This window comes from Rhinopithecus roxellana, chromosome 20, assembly GCF_007565055.1.
Source record: "Rhinopithecus roxellana isolate Shanxi Qingling chromosome 20, ASM756505v1, whole genome shotgun sequence".
NCBI lineage: Eukaryota > Metazoa > Chordata > Mammalia > Primates > Cercopithecidae > Rhinopithecus > Rhinopithecus roxellana.
In genome coordinates, this window is record NC_044568.1 from 69,288,995 (window position 1) to 69,312,023 (window position 23,029).

A 23,029-nucleotide genomic window follows, 5' to 3' on the forward strand; every position below is an offset into this window, starting at 1 on the left:
CCCAAGCACAGAGCCAGGCCCCGTAGGTTCCCAGGCAACGATGTGCCGCTTAACTCCCCCTCAGCCAGTTCCGCCATGAAGTCCCCCTTTCACGCCTGCTGAAGCTAGAACTCCGCCACGCAGCAGGACCTCCCTGCACATTGCTGTCGCGCAACTGCTTACAGATATAGAGACCTCACCTGCGCCAGTCAGTAACTCATCTTTCAGCTACATATGTAGCGTGTCTGTGAGAATGTGCTGGGTCGTAATCAATTGCTCTGTGACCCTGGCAGCGTTTTTTTGTTTGTTTGTTTGTTTGTTTTTTGGAAACAGGGTATCATTCTGCAGTGGTGTGATCATAGTTCACTGCAGCTTCAAACTCCTGGGCTCAAGCAGTCCTCCCACCTCAGCCCCTCAAGTACCTGGGACTACAGGCACAAACCACTAGGCCCGGCTAATTATTTTATTTTTGGTAGACGGAGTCTCTCTCTGTTGCCCAGGCTGGAATGCAGTGGTATGATTGTAGCTCACTGCAGCCTCAAACTCCTGGGTTCACACGATCCTCCTGCCTCAGCCTCCTGAGTAGCTGGGACCACAGTCACGCACTGCCATGCCTGGCTAATTTTAAAATTTTTTGTAGAGATGGGGTCTCACTGTGTTACTCAGGCTGGCGTTGAACTCCTGGGCTCCAACGACCCTCCTGCCTCAGCCTCCCAAAGTGTGGGGATTATAGGCGTGAGCCACCGTGCCCGGCCCCCTGGACAAGTTTAACATCTCTGTGCCTTGGACTCCCTAGTATTAAATGGGGTAGTAGAGGGAGACAGCCCTCCGAGAGCCTTCCCGCCCCGTGCCTGGCCCGGAGCAGCAGCGCTCAGCACGTGTTGCCTGTTTCTCCATCCGAACTACACTCCTGGCCTCCCGTGGCCACCCAGTCATTCTGCTCCACTCCTGCTCCAAACAGGTCATAAAGAACTCCCCCGTGAAGACGTTTGCTAGTCCCACCTTCAGCTCCCTCCTGGATGTGTTTCTGTCGACCACAGTGTTTCTGACGCTGTCCACCACCTGCTTCCTGAAGTACGAGGCGGCCACCACGCCTCCCCCACCCGCCGCCCTGGCTGTCTTCAGCGCGGCCCTGCTGCTGGAGGTGCTGTCCCTCGCAGTGTCCATCAGGTAAGCACCATGTGGGCTGGGTCTTCAGCTCTGAGCCATTAGCTCCCTCTTCTGGCTCTATGGCTTATGGCTGAGCAGTTGGACTGGTCTCCAGCCAGCTGTCCCTGCTGGCTGATTTCTGGAGATGGGCCCCCGTGTCCTCCCCCGGCCCTGTGCCCTGGCATCCTCCCTCCCTCACATTGGCCCAGATGCGGGGGGACCACCTCACTGGAGGGGGCAGTGCCCCACAGCCCCGACCGCTGCCAGCTCGTCCCCGGATCTCCAGGGTGAGAGACTGCAGAGGAGAAGGTGAGAAGATAGGAAATGATCTGGAGGAAGGAAAGGAAAATACATGAGTCGGGGCAGATGATAGGCGGGGCTGGGTCAGCAGGCGCCTCTTCAGAGTGCAGGAGCCAAACATAGACCCATAGCAGCATCTCCGTGTGCTTGCCTCAGGCGGTGGTCTCTTGGGTATGATGCCAGCAGAAGAAAGAAGAGACAAGCTCAACTTCATCAAAAGTTAAGCCGTTGTGCTGCCAAGAACATCAGGAAAGCAAAAGAACCCACAGAATGGGAGGGAACATTTGCAGATCAGGCCTCGGACAAGGTCTAACATCTAGAATGGATAAAGAACTCATACAGCCCAATAATAAAAAGCTCACTTTAAAGGGGACAGAGGCTCCGAATGGACCACAGGTGCGTCTTGGGGAAGCCGGGCCCTTGGGACCAACCCGGCTCCCTGAGGGGGCTTGCAGTGTCTCAGCATTCCTGAGCAGGCAGGCGGCCCTGCGTGGTCCCCATCCTGGGCACCACAAGCCCCTTTCGTGGTCCTGTCACCCTCAACAGGACGGCTGCCAGCCTAGCAGAGTCCCACTAGCAACTGTGCCCAGGAGCTGGGCTTCAAACAGACATGGGGAGGCAGCCCTGACCTTGAGTATCTGCTGCCCTTATCCAGCATCCCAGGGCAGAGACGAATGGCTTTGAGTCTGGCCCGAAGCTCCGGAATGCTGGCTTCTCCCATCTGAGGTGGGCAGGCTGGGATTCCTGCCTCCTCCCTCCCACCTGTGCCGTACCCAGGACCCTTTCGCCATGGGTCATGCTCTCTGTGGCACGTGCTCACTGTTTCCCAGAACTCTCTGGGCTCACGTCCCATCGCCTACAGCGAGCAGCCCTCTTCCTGGCACAGCCTCCCGTCCTGCCTCAGTGCCCTCTTGTGCTTCTGGGGACCCCTCCCAAAGGAGCCGTCGTCCGAAGGCCTTTCCGGGGCCTGCTTCCCCAGAACCCAAACCAGACATCCTCAGGCCCCTGGTTGGTTGGTTTTCCCTCTTTAAAAAGATCAGCTTTTTTTTTTTTTTTTTGGAGACGGAGTCTCGCTCTGTCGCCCAGGCTGGAGTGCAGTGGCACGATCTCGGCTCACTGCAAGCTCCGCCTCCCGGGTTCACGCCATTCTCCTGCCTCAGCCTCCCTAGTAGCTGGGACTACAGGTGCCCACTACCTCGCCCGGCTAGTTTTTTGCATTTTTAGTAGAGACGGGGTTTCACCGTGTTTGCCAGGATGGTCTCGATCTCCTGACCTCATGATCCGCCCGCCTCGGCCTCCCAAAGTGCTGGGATTACAGGCATGAGCCACCGCACCTGGCCAAAAAGATCAGCTTTAGGCCAGGTGTGGTGACTCACACCTGTAATCCCAGCACTTTGGGAGGCCGAGGCAGGTGGATCACCTGAGGCTGGGAGTTCGAGACCAGCCTGGCCAACATGGGGAAACCCTGTCTTTACTAAAAATACACACACACAAAAAAGCCAGTCTTGGTGGTGGGTGCCTGTAATTCCAGTTACTCGGGAGGCTAAGGCAGGAGAATCACTTGAACCCAGGAGGTGGAGGTTGCAGTGAGCCGAGATCACACCGGTGCACTCCAGCCTGCATGACTCCATCTCAAAAAAGAAAAAAGGATCAGCTTTATTGTGACATGATTTACATACAATAAAGTCATGCAAGTGGGCAAAACTCAGTGATTTTTAGTAAATTTGAAGAATTGTATGAATATCACCACTATGTAACTATCGGGCACCTCCATCACCCCAAAAAGAAACCCGTCCCCGTGGGCAGTCACTCCCCCAGGTCTGCCCTCCCTGGCCTACCACCAGGTTTTCCTCTAATGTGGGTGGTTGTCGTGTCTTGAGGGCTCTGAGGCCAGCGTTGTCTCTACGCCTTTTTACTTGCACCGTTTAGCCATTATTCCCTACTCCTTCAGACCCAATTCTAAAGCATTGAGGCCAAGCTCGGTCTAGACTGCCGAGGGCTGGGGTGAGGTGTGCTGGACCCGCCTGCACGGACGCACTCCCCAAACCTCTGGTGAAGGTGGTGGCTGCTGCACCCCTAAACAGGCCTCTGGTGGGATTTAGTTCCATTTACCAGGAATCGTCAAGCCTGGGAGAGGCCCAGACCCTGAAAGGCTTCCCTGGCCCCCCTGAGGGCCGTGTTTTTGACCCCAGCGTGACGGGAGCCTGTGCTGTGGGGTGTACGGGCGCCCCATCCCTTTCCTGTAGAGGAGGGAAGCCAGGCGCCTTCTCAGTGACTGGCCCAGGCCCCGCCTGCCACCTCCAGGAGGCTTCCTGCGTCTCCCTCTCTACTCTGCCCCGGCAGGTGTGAGGATGGCAGGTCTCATTTTCAGATCCCTGCAGACTCGGGGACCAGGATGAAGGCCCCTCGCCACCTCACATCTTTCCTACTCCTGACTGGGAACTCGGTTCCCTCTGTCCCCTCTCCTGGGGCCTCTGTATTCTGCATATTTGTGGTTATTCTTGGAAATGTTCCAAAGCCTTCATTATCCTTTAAATATCAGGAAACCAGGGCTGTCCAGTACCCTAAAAGGGTGAGACTGTGCCTGCGTCCCTGTGGGGAATGGCTGGAGGGTGAGCGTTTCCTCACCTGGCCACACCACGCAGCCAAGAGGCAGAGGCATGGTAGGTGTTCAGGCCAGAAGGCCGGGCCACCGGGCGGGGCGGGGGGCTTTGTGCCAGAGGCTCTTCACAACAGCGGCCCCCGCCCAGCCTCTCCTGAGGCAGGGACAGCAGGCCCATCCGCAGTTCCCTGGCAACAACCTCCCCACGAGGACCCCACACCCTCTCCTCATCTCCCCACCTGCCCCCCTCCATTGGCCCAGGGGTCCCTGGGCTCAGCCAAGACCTGTTCCTCCTCCTCACAGTGGTTCTTGGCCCACACGCTCCGCTGCTTCTTTATACAGAACTTTTTACTGTGTCAACATCACACTCCTGAAACGGAGCCTGCCTAGACACACACCTGCAAAACGAGTCAGTGCATACCGTCGCTCTGCTCAGAAGGACGAAGTCTTTTAACATGAAATACGTGGTGCTGGACCTCATGTATGACAGGGTCCCTCTGCCTGAAGTCCTGAAGCTGTGCACACGCATGATGAACGTGACAGCCCAGATGCAGACGGCACGCGTGTGCGGGTTTAGTGGTCCAGGCACCACGAGCCGGGTTCGGCCTATGATGTGATTTTCCGAAACATGGAACAGGCCTTGGTGATGCCCCAAACAGAGCAGAGATGACCGCCACTCAGTTTCCACAGGAGCTGCCCTCCGGGAAATCCAGTGTGTCAGCGTCACCGCAGAGCACTCTCTGTTTGTAGATGGGACAGGCTCTGGGCTAAGATGCTGTCAGCAGCCTTCCGCCTTTGTGGGTGCCCGGGGCATGGCTGCTGTGTGGGGTGCAGGGCAGAACCTCCCTGGGTGGCACCTGCCCACATGCAGGACGCCTCTGTCCCTGGTGCCTTCCCACCAGATGTCAGGACCATCTCTCCTGCTGCGACAACTGCAGGGGCTCCACAGAATTCCGGGGTGCCTCCAGAGCTGCCCCCATCAAGACCTCCTGCCTCAGAAGCTGATGGGAGCAGGTGACGGCAGCGTGGTGACCCCCAGGAGACTCTCCTTGGGGCCTGTAATACTCTCACGTGCTCTCTGAGACAAGCGAAGCGTGTGTTTTCCACAAGCATATTTTATCAGAAGGCAACATGTGACCCTAGAGTCAGGTACAATGAGCTGAGCCCAGCTTCCTCGCCTTCTACCAAAAGTGAGGGAGGCAGACCCCCTACCCCACGCCTGCTTCCATGCCCGTCCCAGGGGCAGCATGGGAGAGCGTGGAGGGCAGTGCTGGCCGCAGCCTTGTGCCTGTCTCCAGGCCCATGACCCACCCCAGGCCCCATCACTCCTGCAGGGAGTGATGTCCCTAACCCCTGTCCCTCTCGCAGGATGGTGTTCTTCCTGGAGGATGTCATGGCCTGCACCAAGCGCCTGCTGGAGTGGATCGCCGGCTGGCTACCACGTCACTGCATCGGGGCCATCCTGGTGTCGCTCCCCGCACTGGCTGTCTACTCCCACGTCACCTCCGAATTTGAGACAAACATACACGTAAGTAAAGGCTCAGCCGTTTTATTTCCACGTTCTCCTGGACTCCCTAATCTCTCTCTTTAAATCACTTGGGATAGCAATTTAAAAATAAACGCTTTGGCTGGGCACAGTGTCTCACACCTGTAATCCCAGCACTTTGGGGGGCCAAGGCGGGCGGATCATGAGGTCAAGAGATTGAGACCATCCTGGTCAACATGGTGAAACCCTGTTTCACAAAAAATACAATTAGCTGGGCGTAGTGGTGCTCACCTTTAATCCCAGCTACTCGGGAGGCTGAGGCAGGAGAATCTCTTGAACCCGGGAGGCAGAGATTGCAGTGAACTGAGATTGCACCACCGCACTCCAGCCTGGGTGACAGAGTGAGACTCCGTCACTAAATAAAATAAAATGGGGCTGGGCACAGTGGCTCACACCTGTAATCCCAGCACTTTGGGAGGCCACGGCGGGTGGATCACCAGGTCAGGAGATCGAGACCATCTGGCTAACACGGTGAAACCCAGTCTCTACTAAAAATACAAAAAATTAGCCAGGCGTGGTGGCGGGTGCCTGTAGTCCCAGCCACTTGGGAGGCTGAGGCAGGAGAATGACCTGAACCCAGAAGGCGGAGCTTGCAGTGAGCAGAGATCGCGCCACTGCATTCCAGCCTGGGTGACAGAGCGAGACTCCATCTCAAAACAAAATAAAAATAAAATTAAAAACAAAACAAAATAAAAATAAACCCACGAAGAGGCACGAACTCTTTTGCTGTCCTGAGCCGACTTAACACCGGGCTGCCCAGATGCTCACGCGCTGGCAATGGCCGGGCTGGGGAGTCCCCAGTGGGCATGGGTCCCCGCCAATGTGCCTTGTTCTTCATCAAGTCCCAAATCAGTCATTTTCCTTTACACTTTACAAACAAGTGTCTGCCCCACGTTTCCTAACCATGTGAGAAGCATAACTGGCAGACAGAATTGACTCGTGCCCGGATCGGCTGCTGCTGGTCAGGAAGGGACCTTTGCTCAACTCCGTGGAGAGGGAACCAGCGCGGCCGTGGGAGATGATGCTTCTTGTGCTTGGGCTTCCGGGCGGGCTGATGGTGTTTGGCACTTTAGCCCCACATCACATCTCATTGGGCCCCTAGGAAAAGCTTTTTGAAGGAAGCTGATCACACAGTGGTTCTCGAACGGGAGGCCTCCCTTCCCTTTCCACGGAGACACGTGGCGTTTCCCACGCCTGCAGAGGTGCGTGGTACCGTGTGAACAGGGAGCCTCATGCTGGCTAGTGAACCTAGAGGCTTGATCTGTCCTTGACACTGCCCACTAAAAAAGTAAGACTGACTGGGGATAGTAAGCAATCAGATGGTATCGGTGATATTTTTAGATTACACACAAACATGGATTAGGCCGGGCGCGGTGGCTCACGCCTGTAATCCTAGACACTTTGGGAGGCCAAGGCAGGTGGATCACCTGAGGACAGGAGTTCGAGACCAGCCTGGCCAACATGGTGAAAACCCATCTCTACTAAAAATACAAAAATTAGCCAGGCATGGCGCCAGGAGCCTGTCATCCCAGCTACTCAGGAAGCTGAGGCAGGAGAATCACTTGAACCCGGGAGGCAGAGTTTGCAGTGAGCTGAGATCACACTGCCACACTCCAGCCTGGGCGACAGAGCGAGACTCTGTCTCAAAAAAAAGGAAACATGGATTAGTGGCGAATGTTTTGGCAGCCCAGGTATAGTGGTGGTTGGGGAGCCCTGGGCGGCTGTCCTAACCCTTTCGCTCTTGCAGTTCCCAGTGTTCACAGGCTCTGCCGCGCTGATTGCCGTTGTGCACTACTGTAACTTCTGCCAGCTCAGCTCCTGGATGAGGTCATCTCTCGCCACCGTTGTGGGGGCCGGGCCGCTGCTCCTGCTCTACGTCTCCCTGTGCCCAGACAGGTACGCGGCCAGCACTGTGTGCGGGCAGCAGGGTGCGTGACCATCTTTCCTGAGGTCGCTTAGGGCCTCGCTGCATTTGCACATTGCTTCTCACATCTAGATAGAGATGTTTCCCATCATGACCCAAAATAGCTTTCAGCACATACCACGTCAAAGAGCTAATGAGATGCCCTTAGAATAATATGCAAAAGAAAGAAAAAGAGTGTCATTTAGAACAGCACTCTGGATGTTTGAATGTAGACGTCCTGAAAAACATAATGCCGCCATTACAGGTGTGAGGTGACTTCTGATGAATGGGATGAAATCTAAGAAAGTGGGGCCTGAAGGATTTCAGAGAAGATGGTCAAGGCCACGAAAGGGCGGAGGTACAGGTGGACGTGAAGGCGGAGAGGAAGCTGGTGCTGACTTTCCTTGAGTAGGGTAGGGTTCGTGAACCAGGACAGGTCACAGCCTGGAAGGAGGAGTGAAGACGTAGGATGATCTGGCAAGTCACCTGGGCCTCATTTCTAAATATTATGTCAGGCTGGGCACAGTGGCTCACGCCTGTAATCCCAGTACTTTAGGAGGCTGCGCAGGCAGATCATCTGAGCTCAGGAGTTCAAGACCAGCCTGGCCAGCATGGTGAAACCCCATCTCTACTAAAAATACGACAATTAGTCGGGCATGATGGCGAGCACCTGTAATCCCAGCTACTTGGGAGGCTAAGGTAGGAGAACTGGTTGAACCCAGGAGGCAGAGGTTGCAGTGAGATGAGATTGCGCCACTGCACTCCAGCCGGGGTGACAAGAGTGAGATTCCATATCAAAAACAAATAATAATAAATAGGTCAAAACGATTCCCCATATGATGTCATGAGACATAGGATTAATGACCAGTCATTGAACATAGGTGTTTTATTTTGAAATCCTCTGTATACCGAGGAGGACATTGGCCTTCAAAACCGTATCACTGATAGATGCTGAGGAGTGGAATGGCGCAGACACAGAAACAGGAGTCAGGGAGGCTGGTAGACCTCTGGGGACAAGCCCAGTTCTCATTGTACTACAAAAAATGTAAAAACGGCCGGGTGTGGTGGCTCACGCCTGTAATCCCAGCACTTTGGGAGGCCGAGGCAGGCGAATCATGAGGTCAGGAGATCGAGACCATCCTGGCTAACACAGTGAAACCCCGTCTCTAATAAAAAAAGTACAAAAAATTAGCCGGGCATGGTGGTGGGCGCCTGTAGTCCCAGCTACTCGGGAGACTGAGGCAGGAGAATGGCGTGAACCCAGGAGGCGGAGCTTGCAGTGAGCCGAGATCACGCCACTGCACTCCAGCCTGGGTGACAGTGCAAGACTCCATCTCAAAAAAAAAAAAGAAAAAAGTAAAAACATATAGGATGGCAGTGATAGGAGGTGCTGCATTTAAAATATTTTCCATTAGTGACATCCAGTAAGATCACTATCTTTCATGTGTTACACTAATTGATTTGTTAAAAATAAGTCCCAGCCAGGCACGGTGCTCACACCTGTAATCATAGCACTTTTGGGAGGCTGAAGCAGGTGGATTGTCTGAGCTCGGGAGTTCAAGACCAGCCTGGACAACATGGTGAAACCCTGTCTCTACTAAAAATATAAAAAATTAGCCAGGTGTGGCATTGTGCACCTGTAATCCCAGCTACTCGGGGGGCTGAGGCAGGAGAATTGCTTGACCCCAGGAGGTGGACGTTGCAGTGAACCGAGATCGTGCCACTGCACTCCAGCCTGGGTGACACAGCGAGACTCTGTCTCCAAAAATAAAAGTAAAAAGTAAGTCCCAAATTGCCTATTGCACACTTGCAACTGGTTTCAGGGTATTTTAGGCCTTTTCAACTAAATATGTTGTTGGAAATCCAGTAATACCTTGGATAGCAGAGTGTAAGCAGTAAACAGTTTATTCAAATATTTTGTGATATCTTAAACCCATTAAGCTTCCATTCATGTAATAAACTTCTCCCAAATATTAGGCTTTTTCTATAACTGCTTATAAAAATGTTTCACTGTTAGTGTGTATTGAAGAACCGCCTGTTTACAATTACAGAGGGTTTAGATGCACAGAATATTTTGAAGTCACATGGGATATTTCTTCCTTGTCCTTGCAGGAGATTTAACATTCTGGCTCCCTGAGTTATTAAGAGAACCAGAGGGACCCCTGGCATTTCCAAAATGCCCCCTTGGAGTGGCATTACTGTCGCCAAGGACCTCTGCTTGAATAAATTCAAAAGCACAAAATGATTCCATTTGCCGCAGTATTGTCAGTATCAGATGGAGTAGGCGTGGGTACCTTTGGTTAAGCAGTCCAGCCATGGGCCGCGTGAGCATCCGTCCTCAGTTTACTCAAGAATCACAATACGGAAGACATTTAAATTCCCTGCAAATTAAGATCAAAAGGGGAATTTGAAATAGGACTGTCATTCAGTACTTGAAACTTTAATGAATAGATTAAGCAAAATAAAGCAGACTTGGATTTTTCTGACGGTGTGGCCATCTAGAACGATGGTCACGATAAGCTCTTTCTCGAGAGTATGAAATCCAGCAAACTGCTTGCTACCTTTTAAATCCATCACAGGTCCCTCGTCGGGCATTCACAGTGGCCGTTAGTCGTGGCTGCGGGGCTTTTCCACCTGGAGCTGGGGAGCCACAGTGATGGGGGACCCCTCTGCCGCTCTTGCGCCCAGAGTTCAAATAGCAGATCTGGGATAGAGATGGTGGTTGTAGTTCCCCTCGGCCCAGAACTCCTCCATCCACGTGAGACCCCCAGAGCCCCTAATCCCATCACCGTTGCTGAGCCTCACAAGGATAGAGAGGATGCTGGATAGTAAACAAAGACATAAACTCAACTTTACCCAGGGAACTGCCCCCAGCATTGGGAGACGCAGGCGTGAAGGAAGAGGTAGAAGCAGGTGGCTTTATGTCGATGTCACAGTCGCGTCTAAAACAGGAACGTAGTTTGTTCAGACTCCTCAGGTTGTCTTGTAGAATGTCTTCTTTGTTCTTTATAATAACATTTTTCTGCATTTTAATTTCAGTTCTGTATTAACTTCGCCCCTTGACGCAGTACAGAATTTCAGGTAAGCTTTTAATATTGTGCCTCTGTCTGAATAAACGAGAGTGGCTATATTACCCCACCCATTTCTAAGCTTCCTGAAAACAGTGGGATCTTGAATAAAATGAACAATATGTGCATTCTTATAATAGAAAGTGGAAAGTATCTCCTTGTTGAAATACATCATAGTTATAATGTCTAATGAGGAAAATAAAATTTGTTTTATTATTTTAATAAGACATTAAAGTCATAGTAATTTTATGTAAGACTTTCACATGCAGCAAAGGAAATCTCGCAAATCAAAGAAAAAAAGTTATTTTGTAAAATATTTTAAAATAACTGACTTGAAATTCAAAATATGAAATGTTTGAACCTTGCTTTACTGTAAACATCAGAATCAATTCTAAATAAATCGAAGATTCAGAAATAAAAATTAAATGATATAAAATCTAGAAAAAGTAAAATTCAATAGTTTTCAAGCCTCTAAAACTGAGATAACTTTCCAGGCTTACAAATAATAACTAGTACCACAAAGAAAAGATGGACAGATTTGAGAGGAAGGGAGAGAAAATCAAAGCAGACAGGAAAAGACCGGACGTGGGAACTCACGCCTGTAATCCCAGCACTTTGGGAGGCCAAGGCGGGAAGATTACTTGATGCCTGGAGTTCTAGACCAGCCTGAACAGCATAGCAAAATCTTGTTTCTGCAAAAAAATTTAAAAATTAGCTAGGTGTGGTGGTATGCACGTGTAGTCCCAGCTACTCGGGAGGCTAAGGTGGGCATGAGGCCAGGAATTCGAGGCTGTATTGAGCTGTGATGGTGCCCTTGCATCGCAGCCTGGTTATCACAGCAAGACTCCGTCTCAAAAAAGAAAAAAGAAAACGGCCAGGCACGGTGGCTCACGCCTGTAATCCCAGCACTTTGGGAGGCTGAGGTGGGTGGATCACCTGAGGTCAGGAGTTCAAGACCAGCCTGGCCAACATGGCAAAACCCCGTCTCTACTAAAAATACAAAAATTAGCTGGGGTGGTGGGGGGGCATCTGGAATCCTAGCCATTTGGGAGGCTGAGGCATGAGAATTGCTTGAACCTGGGATGCGGAGGTCGCAGTGAGCCGAGATTGGCCACTGCACTCCAGCCTGGGCAACAGAGTGAGATTCTGTCTCAAAAAAAAAAAAAAAAAAAGATTCATTAACAACTACAGTTGTCAATAATAAATAAATTAATTGATTCTACATTTATTCCAATATTACACCTGTGAAAATGCAGCAAATACGGAAAACATGTAAGATTTTCATTTACTAGGTGAAATTATGTACTGTAGGTACAACTAGGTATTTATATATAGTAGAGATTTGTATGAGATGTAATACGTAGGATATAATGAATGAGTAATGATTACAGCTGTAGTATTTAAAAGTAAAGCATCTAGCATCTTTTTTTTAACCTTTTATTGATGTATATGTCAGTATGCACAGAAGAGTACCTGATCATAAAAGGATAGCTCAGTAGATTTTCACCAGAGAACACACCCATTTAGCTGCCACCCACACCAAGAAGTAAACCATTACCAGCACCCCAGAAGCCCCTAACCCCACCACTGGTGACTCCCTCTCCCCTGACCTGACCACATCGCTAGGGTAGATTTTAAATGGCACTGTGGCTGGGCGCGGTGGCTCAAGCCCGTAATCCCAGCACTTCGGGAGGCCGAGACGGGCGGATCATTGAGGTCAGGAGATCGAGACCATCCTGGCTAACACGGTGAAACCCCAGTCTCTACTAAAAAAAAAATACAAAAAACTAGCCGGGCGAGGTGGCAGGCGCCTGTAGTCCCAGCTACTCAGGGAGGCTGAGGCAGGAGAATGGCGTAAACCCGGGCGGCGGAGCTTGCAGTGAGCTGAGATCCGGCCACTGCACTCCAGCCTCGGCGACAGAGCGAGACTCCGTCTCAAAAAAAAAAAAAAAAGAAAGAAATTAAATGGCACTGAAATATACCAAGGTGTTCACCGAAGCCACGTTTGGCTGGCTGGCCCTGCAAATGATGTTTGCTTTCTGTTTTTCTCGATGTTTTAATCCCTCTTCTCCATGATAATGGATTACACTGTATTTTACTCTAACTTCCATATATGACTTAAAAATTAACTCCTGCATTTAGTCACATGAAATTCCTCTTTTTGAGCCGGGCGTGGTGGCTCACACCTGTACTCCCAACACTTTGGGAGGCTGAGTGGGTGGATCACCTGAGGTCAGGAGTTTGAGACCAGCCTGACAACATGTTTGTGAAACCCCATCCCTACTAAAAATTCAAAAATTAGCTGGATGTGGTGGTGGGCGCCTGTAATCCCAGCTACTCGGGAGGCTGAGGCAGGAGAAGCACTAGAACCCGGGAGGCAGAGGATGCAGTGAGCTGAGATGGCACCATTGCGCTCCAGCCTGGGGGACAGAGCAAGACTCCGTCTCAAAAAAAAAAAAAAAAAAAATCCCTCTTTTTGAAATGGACCTTTGCTATTTGAATTTAGGAATAGGATCAGCTCGTTTGTTCCTTTGGTATTAGAACAGGAAACGCAGGTTCTAGCTGGGAAGCTTCCCTCGTACCTGTTTGTTACAGATGCCTTCTGTGACAAGGCAGCTCCCTTGGTTTCTGAGTGGACGTCCTGTGTATGATAACTTTTCTTCCTTGGAAGCTAAGGTGGAAAGCAGACGCCATGCTCTGCCTCCCTCTCCTTCTGGCACTAGCCCATGTGCGGCTGTCCCTCCTCTGCCTGGAAGGGCCTGGCCTGCGCCCATCTCCAGAGTCGGCCGTGCTGCTGGCTCTAGCTCCCACAGATTAGAGCAGGCCGCACAAGCGATAACCGATTGAGAAGCCCAGACGCAGTCTCCCGTTTCCACCACAGAGACTGGAAACACCCCCCTGCATGTAACGGGGATGTGAGACCTTGGTGACACCTGCTCCTGAAGGGGACTGTTCTCGGTGTCACCACTTTGAGAAATCAAAAGAAAGGTCAACTCCTAATCCAACAAGACGGGCTCACAAACCCTTCCCCCAGTCCACATTGTCTTCCTGCTCTATTTAAAACCAACCCGAGGGCTCAAGGAGCTGGACAGAAATATGTTTGAGTCATCATCGTGACAAATGGTTGTTTTGCTTAGTACTTGAGATGTAGGATACGTAATGTCATTTGTTTCAATAACAGTTTGCGAAATGAGTCAGTGAGGCACACGGTGTCTTCCCGCGGAGGACTCTTGGTTCCTGGTCATAGGCATTGGGTGAGAGAAGTCGTATCAGGGCTCCCAAGACCAGCCCCGGGTGGACTCAGGACTCCGCAATCCGCTCTCTCGTGGCTGTGATTTATTACAGTAAAAAGACATAAAGCAGAATCAGCAAAGGGAAGGGTGTCTGGGTTGATGTTTGGAGGAAGCCAGCACCAGCTTCCAACAGTCTTCTCGTGGAGTCATACGGGATGGGCTTACTTCCTCCAGCAGTAAGTGGTGACAACACTTGTAACATGCTATCTACCAGGGAAGCTCATTAAAGACTCGGTGTCCAGGCTTGTATTAGGGGCCGTTCAGGTCAGCAGCCTCTGCCTAGCATGTGCCTAAATTCCAGACTTCCAGCAGGAAAGCGGGTATTCAGTGTAAACCTCCTTGTTTATGCAGCGTAGGCATCGTGAGCCACTCTTGTCAAAGAATGGCGGGAACCCTCTCCAAATCCCAGCTCCCCGGTGCCAGCCACCACCTTTGCAGGCAGGCCTTTCCTGCACAGAACCTTAGGCCAGAAGGAAGGTAGCCACACTCCAGTCCATCTTCACAGCTCACATGCAAGGAAACCGAGACCCAGAATCTTGGCCTACCCAACCGCGCTGCACCGCGGTCCAGCCAGGGTGGAGCCCAGGGATTCTGTTCCACCCACAGCCAGGGCTTTTGCGGTTGTGCTTCACAGAGGACCATGATGACCATACAGGTCAAGCTCATTGTTCTTTAATATCCCAAGTCACAGTTAGTAAAACTCATTAAACCCTTTGATTAAAGAATTGAGCTTTTGGCCAGGCATGGTGGCTCGTGCCTGTAATCCCAGCACTTTGGGAGGCCAAGGCAGGTGGATCACCTGAGGTCAGGAGTTCAAGACCAGCCTGGCCAACATGGTGAAACCCCATTTCTACTGAAAATAGAAAAATTAGCCAGGCATGCTGGCGTACACCTGTAGTCCCAGCTACTTGGGAGACTGAGGCAGGAGAATCACTTGAACCTGGAGGCAGAGGTTGCAGTGAGCCAAGATTGCACCACTGCACTCCAGCCAGGACGACAGAGCAAGAAAAAAAAAATGAGTTTTGGCCGGGTAAATGAGTTTTGGCCGGGTGCGGTGGCTCATCCCCGTAATCCCAGCACTTTGGGAGGCCAAGGCAGGCAGATTGCTTGAGCTCAGGAGTTCACGACCAGCCTGCACAATATGGTGAGACCCTGTCTCTAAAAGAAAAAGAGTTGAGCTTTCCAGTGTGATGGAGCTGTCTAAACTGTGGATCCGCCTATTGCATATAGAAGTATATAGTGACCAAGCCCATTATTGCATCAAATCAAGTGGCCTACTCTGTGCACGGGAGGAATGCATCAGGGTACAAAGTTTGCATGAACAGAACAGTCACGGTGTTGTAAAAAAGAAAAAGACTAGAAGGCAGTTCAACAAATGTTAATAGTGATTGCCTCTGGATGGCAGGACGATGGACGAATCTTTTTTTTCTGTTTTATTTCTACATTTCCTATGATGAGTGTGTAGTATTTTTAAATGGGAAAAAATGTATTCCAGCACACTGGGGAGGCAGAAGCAGAATTGTTTGAACCCAAGACTTTGAGACCAGCATGGACAACATAGTAAGGCCTCATCTCTACAAAAGGTTCAAAAAATTAGCCAGGTGTGGTGGTGCATGCCTGTAGGCCTAGCTAATCTGGAGACTGAGGCGGGAGGATCACTTTAGCCTGGGAGGTCCAAGCTGCAGTGAGCTAGGATCGCACCACTGCAGTCCAACTTGGGTGACAGAGAAAGACCCTCTTTAAAAAAAAAAAAAAATTATATATATATGTATATATGTGTGTATATGTGTGTGTATACATGTACATACACGTGTGTGTGTGTATATATATATATATTCCAAACAAACTTTAAGAAATTATGCTGCTCAGCCAGGTGTGGTGGCTCACACGTATAATCCCAGCACTTTGGGAGGCCAAGGCAGGCAGATCATTTGAGGTCAGGAGTTTCAGACCAGCCCAGCCAACGTGGTGAAACCCCGTTTCTACCAAAATAATAATAATAATAATAATCTGGGCATGGTGGTGTGCACCTGTCGTCCGAGCTACGCAGAAGGCTGAGGCAGGAGAATTGCTTGAACCCAGGAGGCAGAGTTTGCGGTGAGATGGGATCACACCACTGCACTTTAACCTGTGACAGAGCGAGACTCCTTCTCAAAAAAAAAAAGAGGGGGAGCAGAAACTGGGTCAGCCTTGTTTAGAAGGGCAATTTGGAAATTTCTAAGGACATTCCAAATGTGCAATATTTAAAATGCCTCAGCACTTCCATACGCACAAATATAGGGGTAGAGGAATATTCCCTGTGACACTGTTTGTGGTAGAAAAAGACAGACTCGGGCCCAGTTCCATCAGGAGGAATCTGGTTAAATTACAGAATTTCCGAGTGCTAGAACACCGCACAGCCGTGAGGAAATAACGGCACCGGGTAAGATGTTAGCATTGTCCTGAGTGATTTCGGCAAAAAGAATTAACCCGGAATCGGGGAAATGGTGTCTTGTCAAACTTTTTTATATAGGTTGAGAGTATAGAACTCATAAAAGCTGTTTGTAAAATGACAAGTTTATTGGATTAGAAATCTAAGAACCAAGGCCAGGCACGGTGGCTCACGCGTGTAATCCCAGCACTTTGGGAGGCTGAGGTGGGTGGGTCACCTGAGCTCGGGAGTTCGAGACCAGCCTGACCAACATGGAGAAACCCCCGTCTCTACTAAAAATACAAAATTAGCCAGGCATGGTGGCACACGCCTGTAAACTCAGCTACTTGGGAGGCTGAGGCAGGAGAATCGTTTGAACCCGGGAGGCAGAGGTTGTAGTGAGCCAAGATCTTGCCATTGCACTCCAGCCTGGTAAACAAGAGCAAAACTCCGTCTCAAAAAAAAAAAAAAAAGAAAGAAAGAAAGAAATCTAAGAACCAAATATATCAGAGAATGTTAAATTTCTTGGGTACGATGATGATATTGTAGTTACACAGGGAAACATCCTTATTCTTGGGAGATATATATGAACTATTTAGAGCCGAAGTGTCATGTCAGCAACTTATTTTCAAAATGTTCATTCAGCAAAAAGCCGGCTGCAGTGGCTCACACCTGTCCTCCCAGCACTTTGAGGCAAGCAGATCATGTTGAGGTCAGGAGTTTGAGACCAGCCTGGCCAACATGATGAAACCCTGTCTCTACTAAAAATACAAAAATTAGCCAGGCATGGTGGCACATGCCTATAGTCCCAGCTGAGGGAGGCTGAGGCAGGAGGATCACTTGAACTCAGGAAGTGGAGGTTGCAGTGAGCCAAGATCATACCACGGCACTCCAGCCTGGGCAACAGAGCAAGAGTCAATCTTAAAAAAAAAAAAAAAAAGATGGTAGGCCAGGCACAGTTGAAGCCTATCATCCCAGCACTTTGGAAGGCCAAGGTGGGAGGATGGCTTGAAGTTAGGAGTTTCAGTCCAGCCTTGGCAACAAGCAAGACCCTGTCTCTTCAAAAAAATTTGTTTTAATTAGCCAGGCGTGGTGGTGCATGCCTGTAATCCCAGCTACTTAGGAGGCTGAGGCAGGAGGATCGTTTGAGCCCAGGAGTTTAAGGCTGCAGTGAGCCATGACTGTGCCATTGCACTCCAGCCTGGACAGCAGAGACCGTGTCTCTAAAAAAACAAAGGAGAGAGAGAAAAGAAAAGATTTTTAAAAGAAGCTAAAGACTTCTTAAAAAAAAAAAAGAAAAACGATTACCAAACACTTATTAAAGAAGTTAGTTACAGGGCTGGGCACAGCAGCACATGCCTGTAATTCCAGCACTTTCGGAGGCCAAGGCAGGAGGAGCCCAGGAGTGCAAGACCCGCCTGGGCAACACGGTAAGACCCCACCTCTATTTAAGAAAATCAAATAAATCAGTTTCAAAAGTTAGTCTTTATTCCTCCACACCTTCAGCCAGCCCGAACCAGAAATGGGCAGCTTGACAGCTTCAGGTTGTTGAAGGCCTGGACTCAACAAGGCTTTGCATAGCTAGCGGGGCTGTTCTGAACTTGGAAGCGCCGAGCAGTAACCTCTCCCTTTCCCGTGTCTTTGCTCTCCAGTTCCGGGAGGAACCCGTGCAATAGCTCGGTGCCGCATGACCTCCGGCGGCCGGCCAGCCTCATCGGCCAGGAGGTGGTTCTCGTCTTCTTTCTCCTGCTCTTGTTGGTCTGGTTCCTGAATCGCGAATTTGAAGTCAGCTACCGTCTCCACTACCATGGGGACGTGGAAGCGGATCTTCACCGCACCAAGATCCAGAGCATGCGGGATCAGGCGGACTGGCTGCTGAGAAACATCATCCCCTACCACGTGGCTGAGCAGCTGAAGGTGTCCCAGACCTACTCCAAGAACCACGACAGCGGAGGGGTGATCTTCGCCAGCATCGTCAACTTCAGTGAGTTCTACGAGGAGAACTATGAGGGTGGCAAGGAGTGCTACCGGGTCCTCAACGAGCTCATCGGGGACTTCGATGAGCTCCTAAGCAAGCCGGACTACAGCAGCATCGAGAAGATCAAGACCATCGGAGCCACGTACATGGCGGCGTCAGGGCTGAACACCGCGCAGGCCCAGGATGGCAGCCACCCACAGGAGCATCTGCAGATCCTGTTCGAGTTCGCCAAGGAGATGATGCGGGTGGTGGACGACTTCAACAGCAACATGCTGTGGTTCAACTTCAAGCTCCGCGTCGGCTTCAACCACGGGCCCCTCACGGCCGGGGTCATCGGCACCACCAAGCTGCTGTATGACATCTGGGGAGACACCGTCAACATCGCCAGCAGGATGGACACCACCGGCGTGGAGTGCCGCATCCAGGTGAGCGAAGAGAGCTACCGTGTCTTGAGTAAGATGGGCTACGACTTCGACTACAGAGGGACCGTGAACGTCAAGGGGAAAGGCCAGATGAAAACCTACTTGTACCCAAAGTGCACGGACCACGGGGTCTTCCCGCAGCACCAGCTGTCCATCTCCCCAGACATCCGCGTCCAGGTGGATGGTAGCATCGGACGGTCTCCCACAGACGAGATTGCCAACCTGGTGCCTTCTGTCCAGTATGTGGACAAGACATCTCTGGGTTCTGACAGCAGCACGCAGGCCAAGGACGCCCACCTGTCCCCCAAGAGACCCTGGAAGGAGCCCGTCAAAGCCGAAGAAAGGGGTCGATTTGGCAGAGCCACAGAGAAAGACGTCTGTGACGAAACGGGAATAGAAGAAGCCAACGAACTCACCAAGCTCAACGTTTCAAAGAGTGTGTGAGGCGGCGCCCACCCGCTGCCCGAGGTGCTGTTTGTCGAAACACAATAATATTTGTATTTGGCTGTTGTGCTTTCAAAGTGCCACACTTTCCCTCCCTGGACGTGGTGTTATGTGGTCATTTCAGCCCTAACTTCTGTGTGGATCACAGTTATTCAGGGTTCATTTTCATCCATTTCTTTCGCCCCATTCCCTGGAAACCCCGCTGCCTCTGGGTCATCCGTTCAGCACGTGGTGGAGAACAAGTGCCTTCAGGGCTGGCCTCAGCCTCGAGTTTCGGGACAGAGGCCGCCAGTGGAGATCATGGCTTTAGGTATTATTTGACTTTTAGAACAAAAGCTGTGGTTAAGATCTCATTTTTATTGCTTTTTCCCACGTCCCGTGAGACTGTTTTCGGTTCCCTGGCTAATACCCTGTTTTTGAGTTTATTTTGTTTCTGTCTCCGTCGCAGTGTTCCCCAGCGACCTGACCTCTCTATGTAAGCACACATGCGCACACACTTGCATTCATGAATCTGATATAAAGTGCCAGTAATCCACCAAGAGGGGGTGCGAAGGGGGCGCATCACGACAGCTCTGCCACCCCCCATTGCCCACCCGCACTTTCCCGGAGCACCGGGCCCCGTGGGCTGTGGGTGATCCACACTCCCTGCACTGAGCGGGTTCAGGGGCTCCCCCACATGCATGCAGGCCAAGACGGCAAATGCCAGCTGGGCACAACGCCCGTGTGGCCAGGCCTCGGGGTCTCAGAGCCGCCGCTCACCCCCGACCCTCCACCCAAGGGGTCTTCCCGTCGGGAATGGAGGCGTTGGTCCCGGAAGCTGACTCATCAGAGCGGGGAACACCAAATAAACGTCCGAGGTTGCATTTATTTATTTATTTATTTATCCAGAAGCATGTGCGCTCCCGGGCAGGGGTGCTGGGTCCTCAGGGTAGGGGGACGTAGCCACAGGGGAGGGGAGTTCCCAGGAAGATAACCAGAGGTCTCTCTTGTGTGTTGGCCACCTGGGGCCACCCCCAAGCTCACCACCCCAAGGGGGATCTGAGTGAGACCCCAAAGCATGGCCAGTGCGATTTTGAGGCTAGGGGAATAGAAGCTCAGCAGCTGCCCCTGCCGCCCACGGGGGCTCCTCCCTGCCGGGGTCCAGCTCAGTACCACAGGGGTCTGGGCCAGCAGCACTAGTACCATCTTGGCTTCCACAAATTCAAGAAGTTTCTTGGCTCCCTCCCGCTCTCAGATGGCACAGGGCCTATCTGTGGCAGGATTTAATCCGGGGAGCGAATTCCAGCCTCTGAGACGGAGTTCTTACACCGTATCTAGGGACAGAGTCATCTGGGTGCAAACGCGGGGTTTGTGGGGGGCGGAATCCCAAGGGTGGTGTGAGAGACCCAGGCGAGCTCCCTCCAGGCGCTCAGCTGCTGGTCCTGTCTGATTATGTTTTGCCGCATTGAGTCTGAAGTTTATGTGGAAGTGAACTCACCCGAGTTGTCCGGTCGGAGTCGTAGCCACTCTTTCAGGGGACCCCAGCGATGCTAAGGAGGCCCTGGGTGCGCTTCTTGTCATTCTTGCCCGATGTCCCTATGCATTTTGCTTTCCACTGACAAATCTCACTGTCTTATTCTCACACCGCATCAGTCCCCATCCCATCATCACTCCTCCTCCCCAAAGACATACAGATTGCCCTCATCTCCGGCATGAAGAAGTCACAGTTCTGACCCACCACCTCTCCAGGGGCGGTGCCCGGGACGGCCACCTAGCAGGACAGCCAGAGCCGGGGTCCCGGCGTCCAGGGGGTCCAGGGCACCCCCATGAGCTGTAAGGTTTTCCATCAGGTGTGACTGTCAGTTTGCTGGTCTTCCAATACCGAAGAAAGGGTGGTTGTGACAATACCTCTTGCTTCTAAAGAATGTATATTATGAAACACGGCAGATTTTTTTTTTTCCTTAAAAAACACTACCTGATGCTTTCCTTGTTCGTGGGGATTGTGGTCACATGAAGCTCTTTCTGCATCAGTATTAAGGTGTGTATTTGAATGTCCTCCCCACCCCTTTCCCCTCCGGGCTGTGTAGCTTTGAGGGGCTAGGCGTTTGCTCATGTCCTTGCTCTCTCGCTCAGAACATGCTCTGCTTAGTTCTTCTCTGCACACACTTCCCCATCAAGCCCTTTTCCTTCCCCTACCACAAAGGTCTTTGTGATTCCTCAGCCCAGGAACCCAAGGAGCTACAAAGTGGAATCTGGTTCAGCCCCGTGCAAACTCACCCAGAGCTTAACGTTGTCTTTAAAAACACCCTGAGCCTTCCTAACCAGCCAGTGCAGACATTCTCTCTGGGCCACGAAGCCCCTCGGGTCCCCCCCGTCCCCTGCTCCGAAGCATACCTCAGTGCAGAACCGCAGACTCTCTGCAGCAGAAACGCCGTGCATCTCCGTCTGTTGGCAGTGAGCACATCGTGCTGGAGACACGAGTTTCTAAGCAGCTGGCACGAGGGCTGCTGACGGCATGGGTCGTGCTTCAGGGTGGCAATACCTCTTAGGAACTTAGGGCAGGAAGCAATACTTCAGCATTGAATGTGTGTAAATAGTTGCTTTGAGTTGCAATTGCTATTTTCTTCTCAGCCCCAGCTCAGATGGAATTATATATCCATATATATATATGGTAAACAAGCACACACAATTTTATCCAATGCAAACAAATGTAGAGCATCAGTTACAAAACCCTCGAATAGCTTGAGAGTCCCACGGGCTCTGCCACACCTGTGACTCCATCCACACCGACGTCACCCGCGGGGGCCCCACCTGCACATTTGCACACGTTCCGGAGAGCCAAAGGCCGCGTGCTTCCTGTTACATGGGCTGCAATCATTTGTAGTTTCCAAAGACATGTCTGCATTTGAATTTCTAGATTTACGAGGTAAGTTGTTTTGTTTTGTTTTTTTAAAATTGGTTGTTTGGAAAATCACATCATGCCTAGAATCTGAAATTGAATTAGCAAGAACCGACTGTTTGCATTTTCCATATTCCTTTGATCTGCTCTTTTTAAATTGTTAATTCTAATAATTTCAAAATGCATTCACTGAAGAAATGGACATTAAAATATTCTAAAATTTAAATATTTGATGCCTGGTATTTTCTTATTGAAAAGATGAGCGCTGCTTCAGAGAGGAGGGCCGTCTTCCTTGGACATCTCGTGTTTTCTGCGATCTGTGGCTGCCTGGGTGGGTTTGCCTCTCCTTCACATCATGACTCCAGAAACAGGGCAAGTGAAAAACCCTGTTTGTGTGTATGTTATTTTTTTTTAATTGGATATATTTGCTGCAGTTGAGTTGAAAAGTATTTTTACACAGAATTTTTTAAACCATAAAAATAAGGTTGCAGGACAAGTTCTGCTTGTGAGATTTTCCCTGTCAGGCCTTCTAAATAGTTTTCTGCAACATCTTTAGAGAAGGAATTGAGGGGAGAAAAAAAAAGTAGGTTTTCTGAATAGGAAAGAGTGATTTCAGGTACACAGATCACTGGGGTCCCCCGGGTTTTGAGGAAGTCACAATGCCACTTCAGAATCTGTTTAAAGTCACACAGCATTTTCCCAGAAAAACACGCGTGCCATTTTCTGCGCCTCTTGGGAGTTCACCACATTCCCAAATATGAGGCCAAACTATGGACCTTCTAGGGGTTAGAGCCTCTTCCCCTGTAGGGGTTTTCCTGATGAGTTTGTTTGTTTGTTTGTTTGTTTAGAGTCTCACTCTGTCACCCAGGCTGGAGTGCAGTGGTGCGATCTCAGCTCACTGCAACCTCTGCCTCCTGGGTTCAAGCAATTCTTGTGCCTCAGCCTCCCTAGCAGCTGGGATTACAGGCACATACCATCACACCCGGGTAATTTTTGTTTTTTTTAGTAGAGACAGGGTTTCACCATGTTGGCCAGACCAGTCTCGAAATCCTGGCCT

At 50.9% G+C, this 23,029-nt stretch overlaps 1 protein-coding gene across 2 annotated transcripts in view; it reads left to right on the forward strand.

Moving 5' to 3' along the window:
• The window catches only part of ADCY9 (adenylate cyclase 9), a 166,927-nt gene extending 144,729 nt beyond the window's left edge, over positions 1–22,198 (forward strand). For both annotated transcript variants that reach the window (XM_010376033.2, XM_010376034.2), the window contains exons 7-11: positions 941–1,149; positions 5,399–5,558; positions 7,324–7,472; positions 10,519–10,560; positions 17,903–22,198. In XM_010376033.2, coding sequence (XP_010374335.2) covers positions 941–1,149; positions 5,399–5,558; positions 7,324–7,472; positions 10,519–10,560; positions 17,903–19,094 — 1,752 coding nt within the window. In that variant the 3' untranslated portion in view covers positions 19,095–22,198. The remainder of the gene's footprint in view (positions 1–940; positions 1,150–5,398; positions 5,559–7,323; positions 7,473–10,518; positions 10,561–17,902) is intronic.
• Positions 22,199–23,029: the final 831 nt, after the last annotated feature.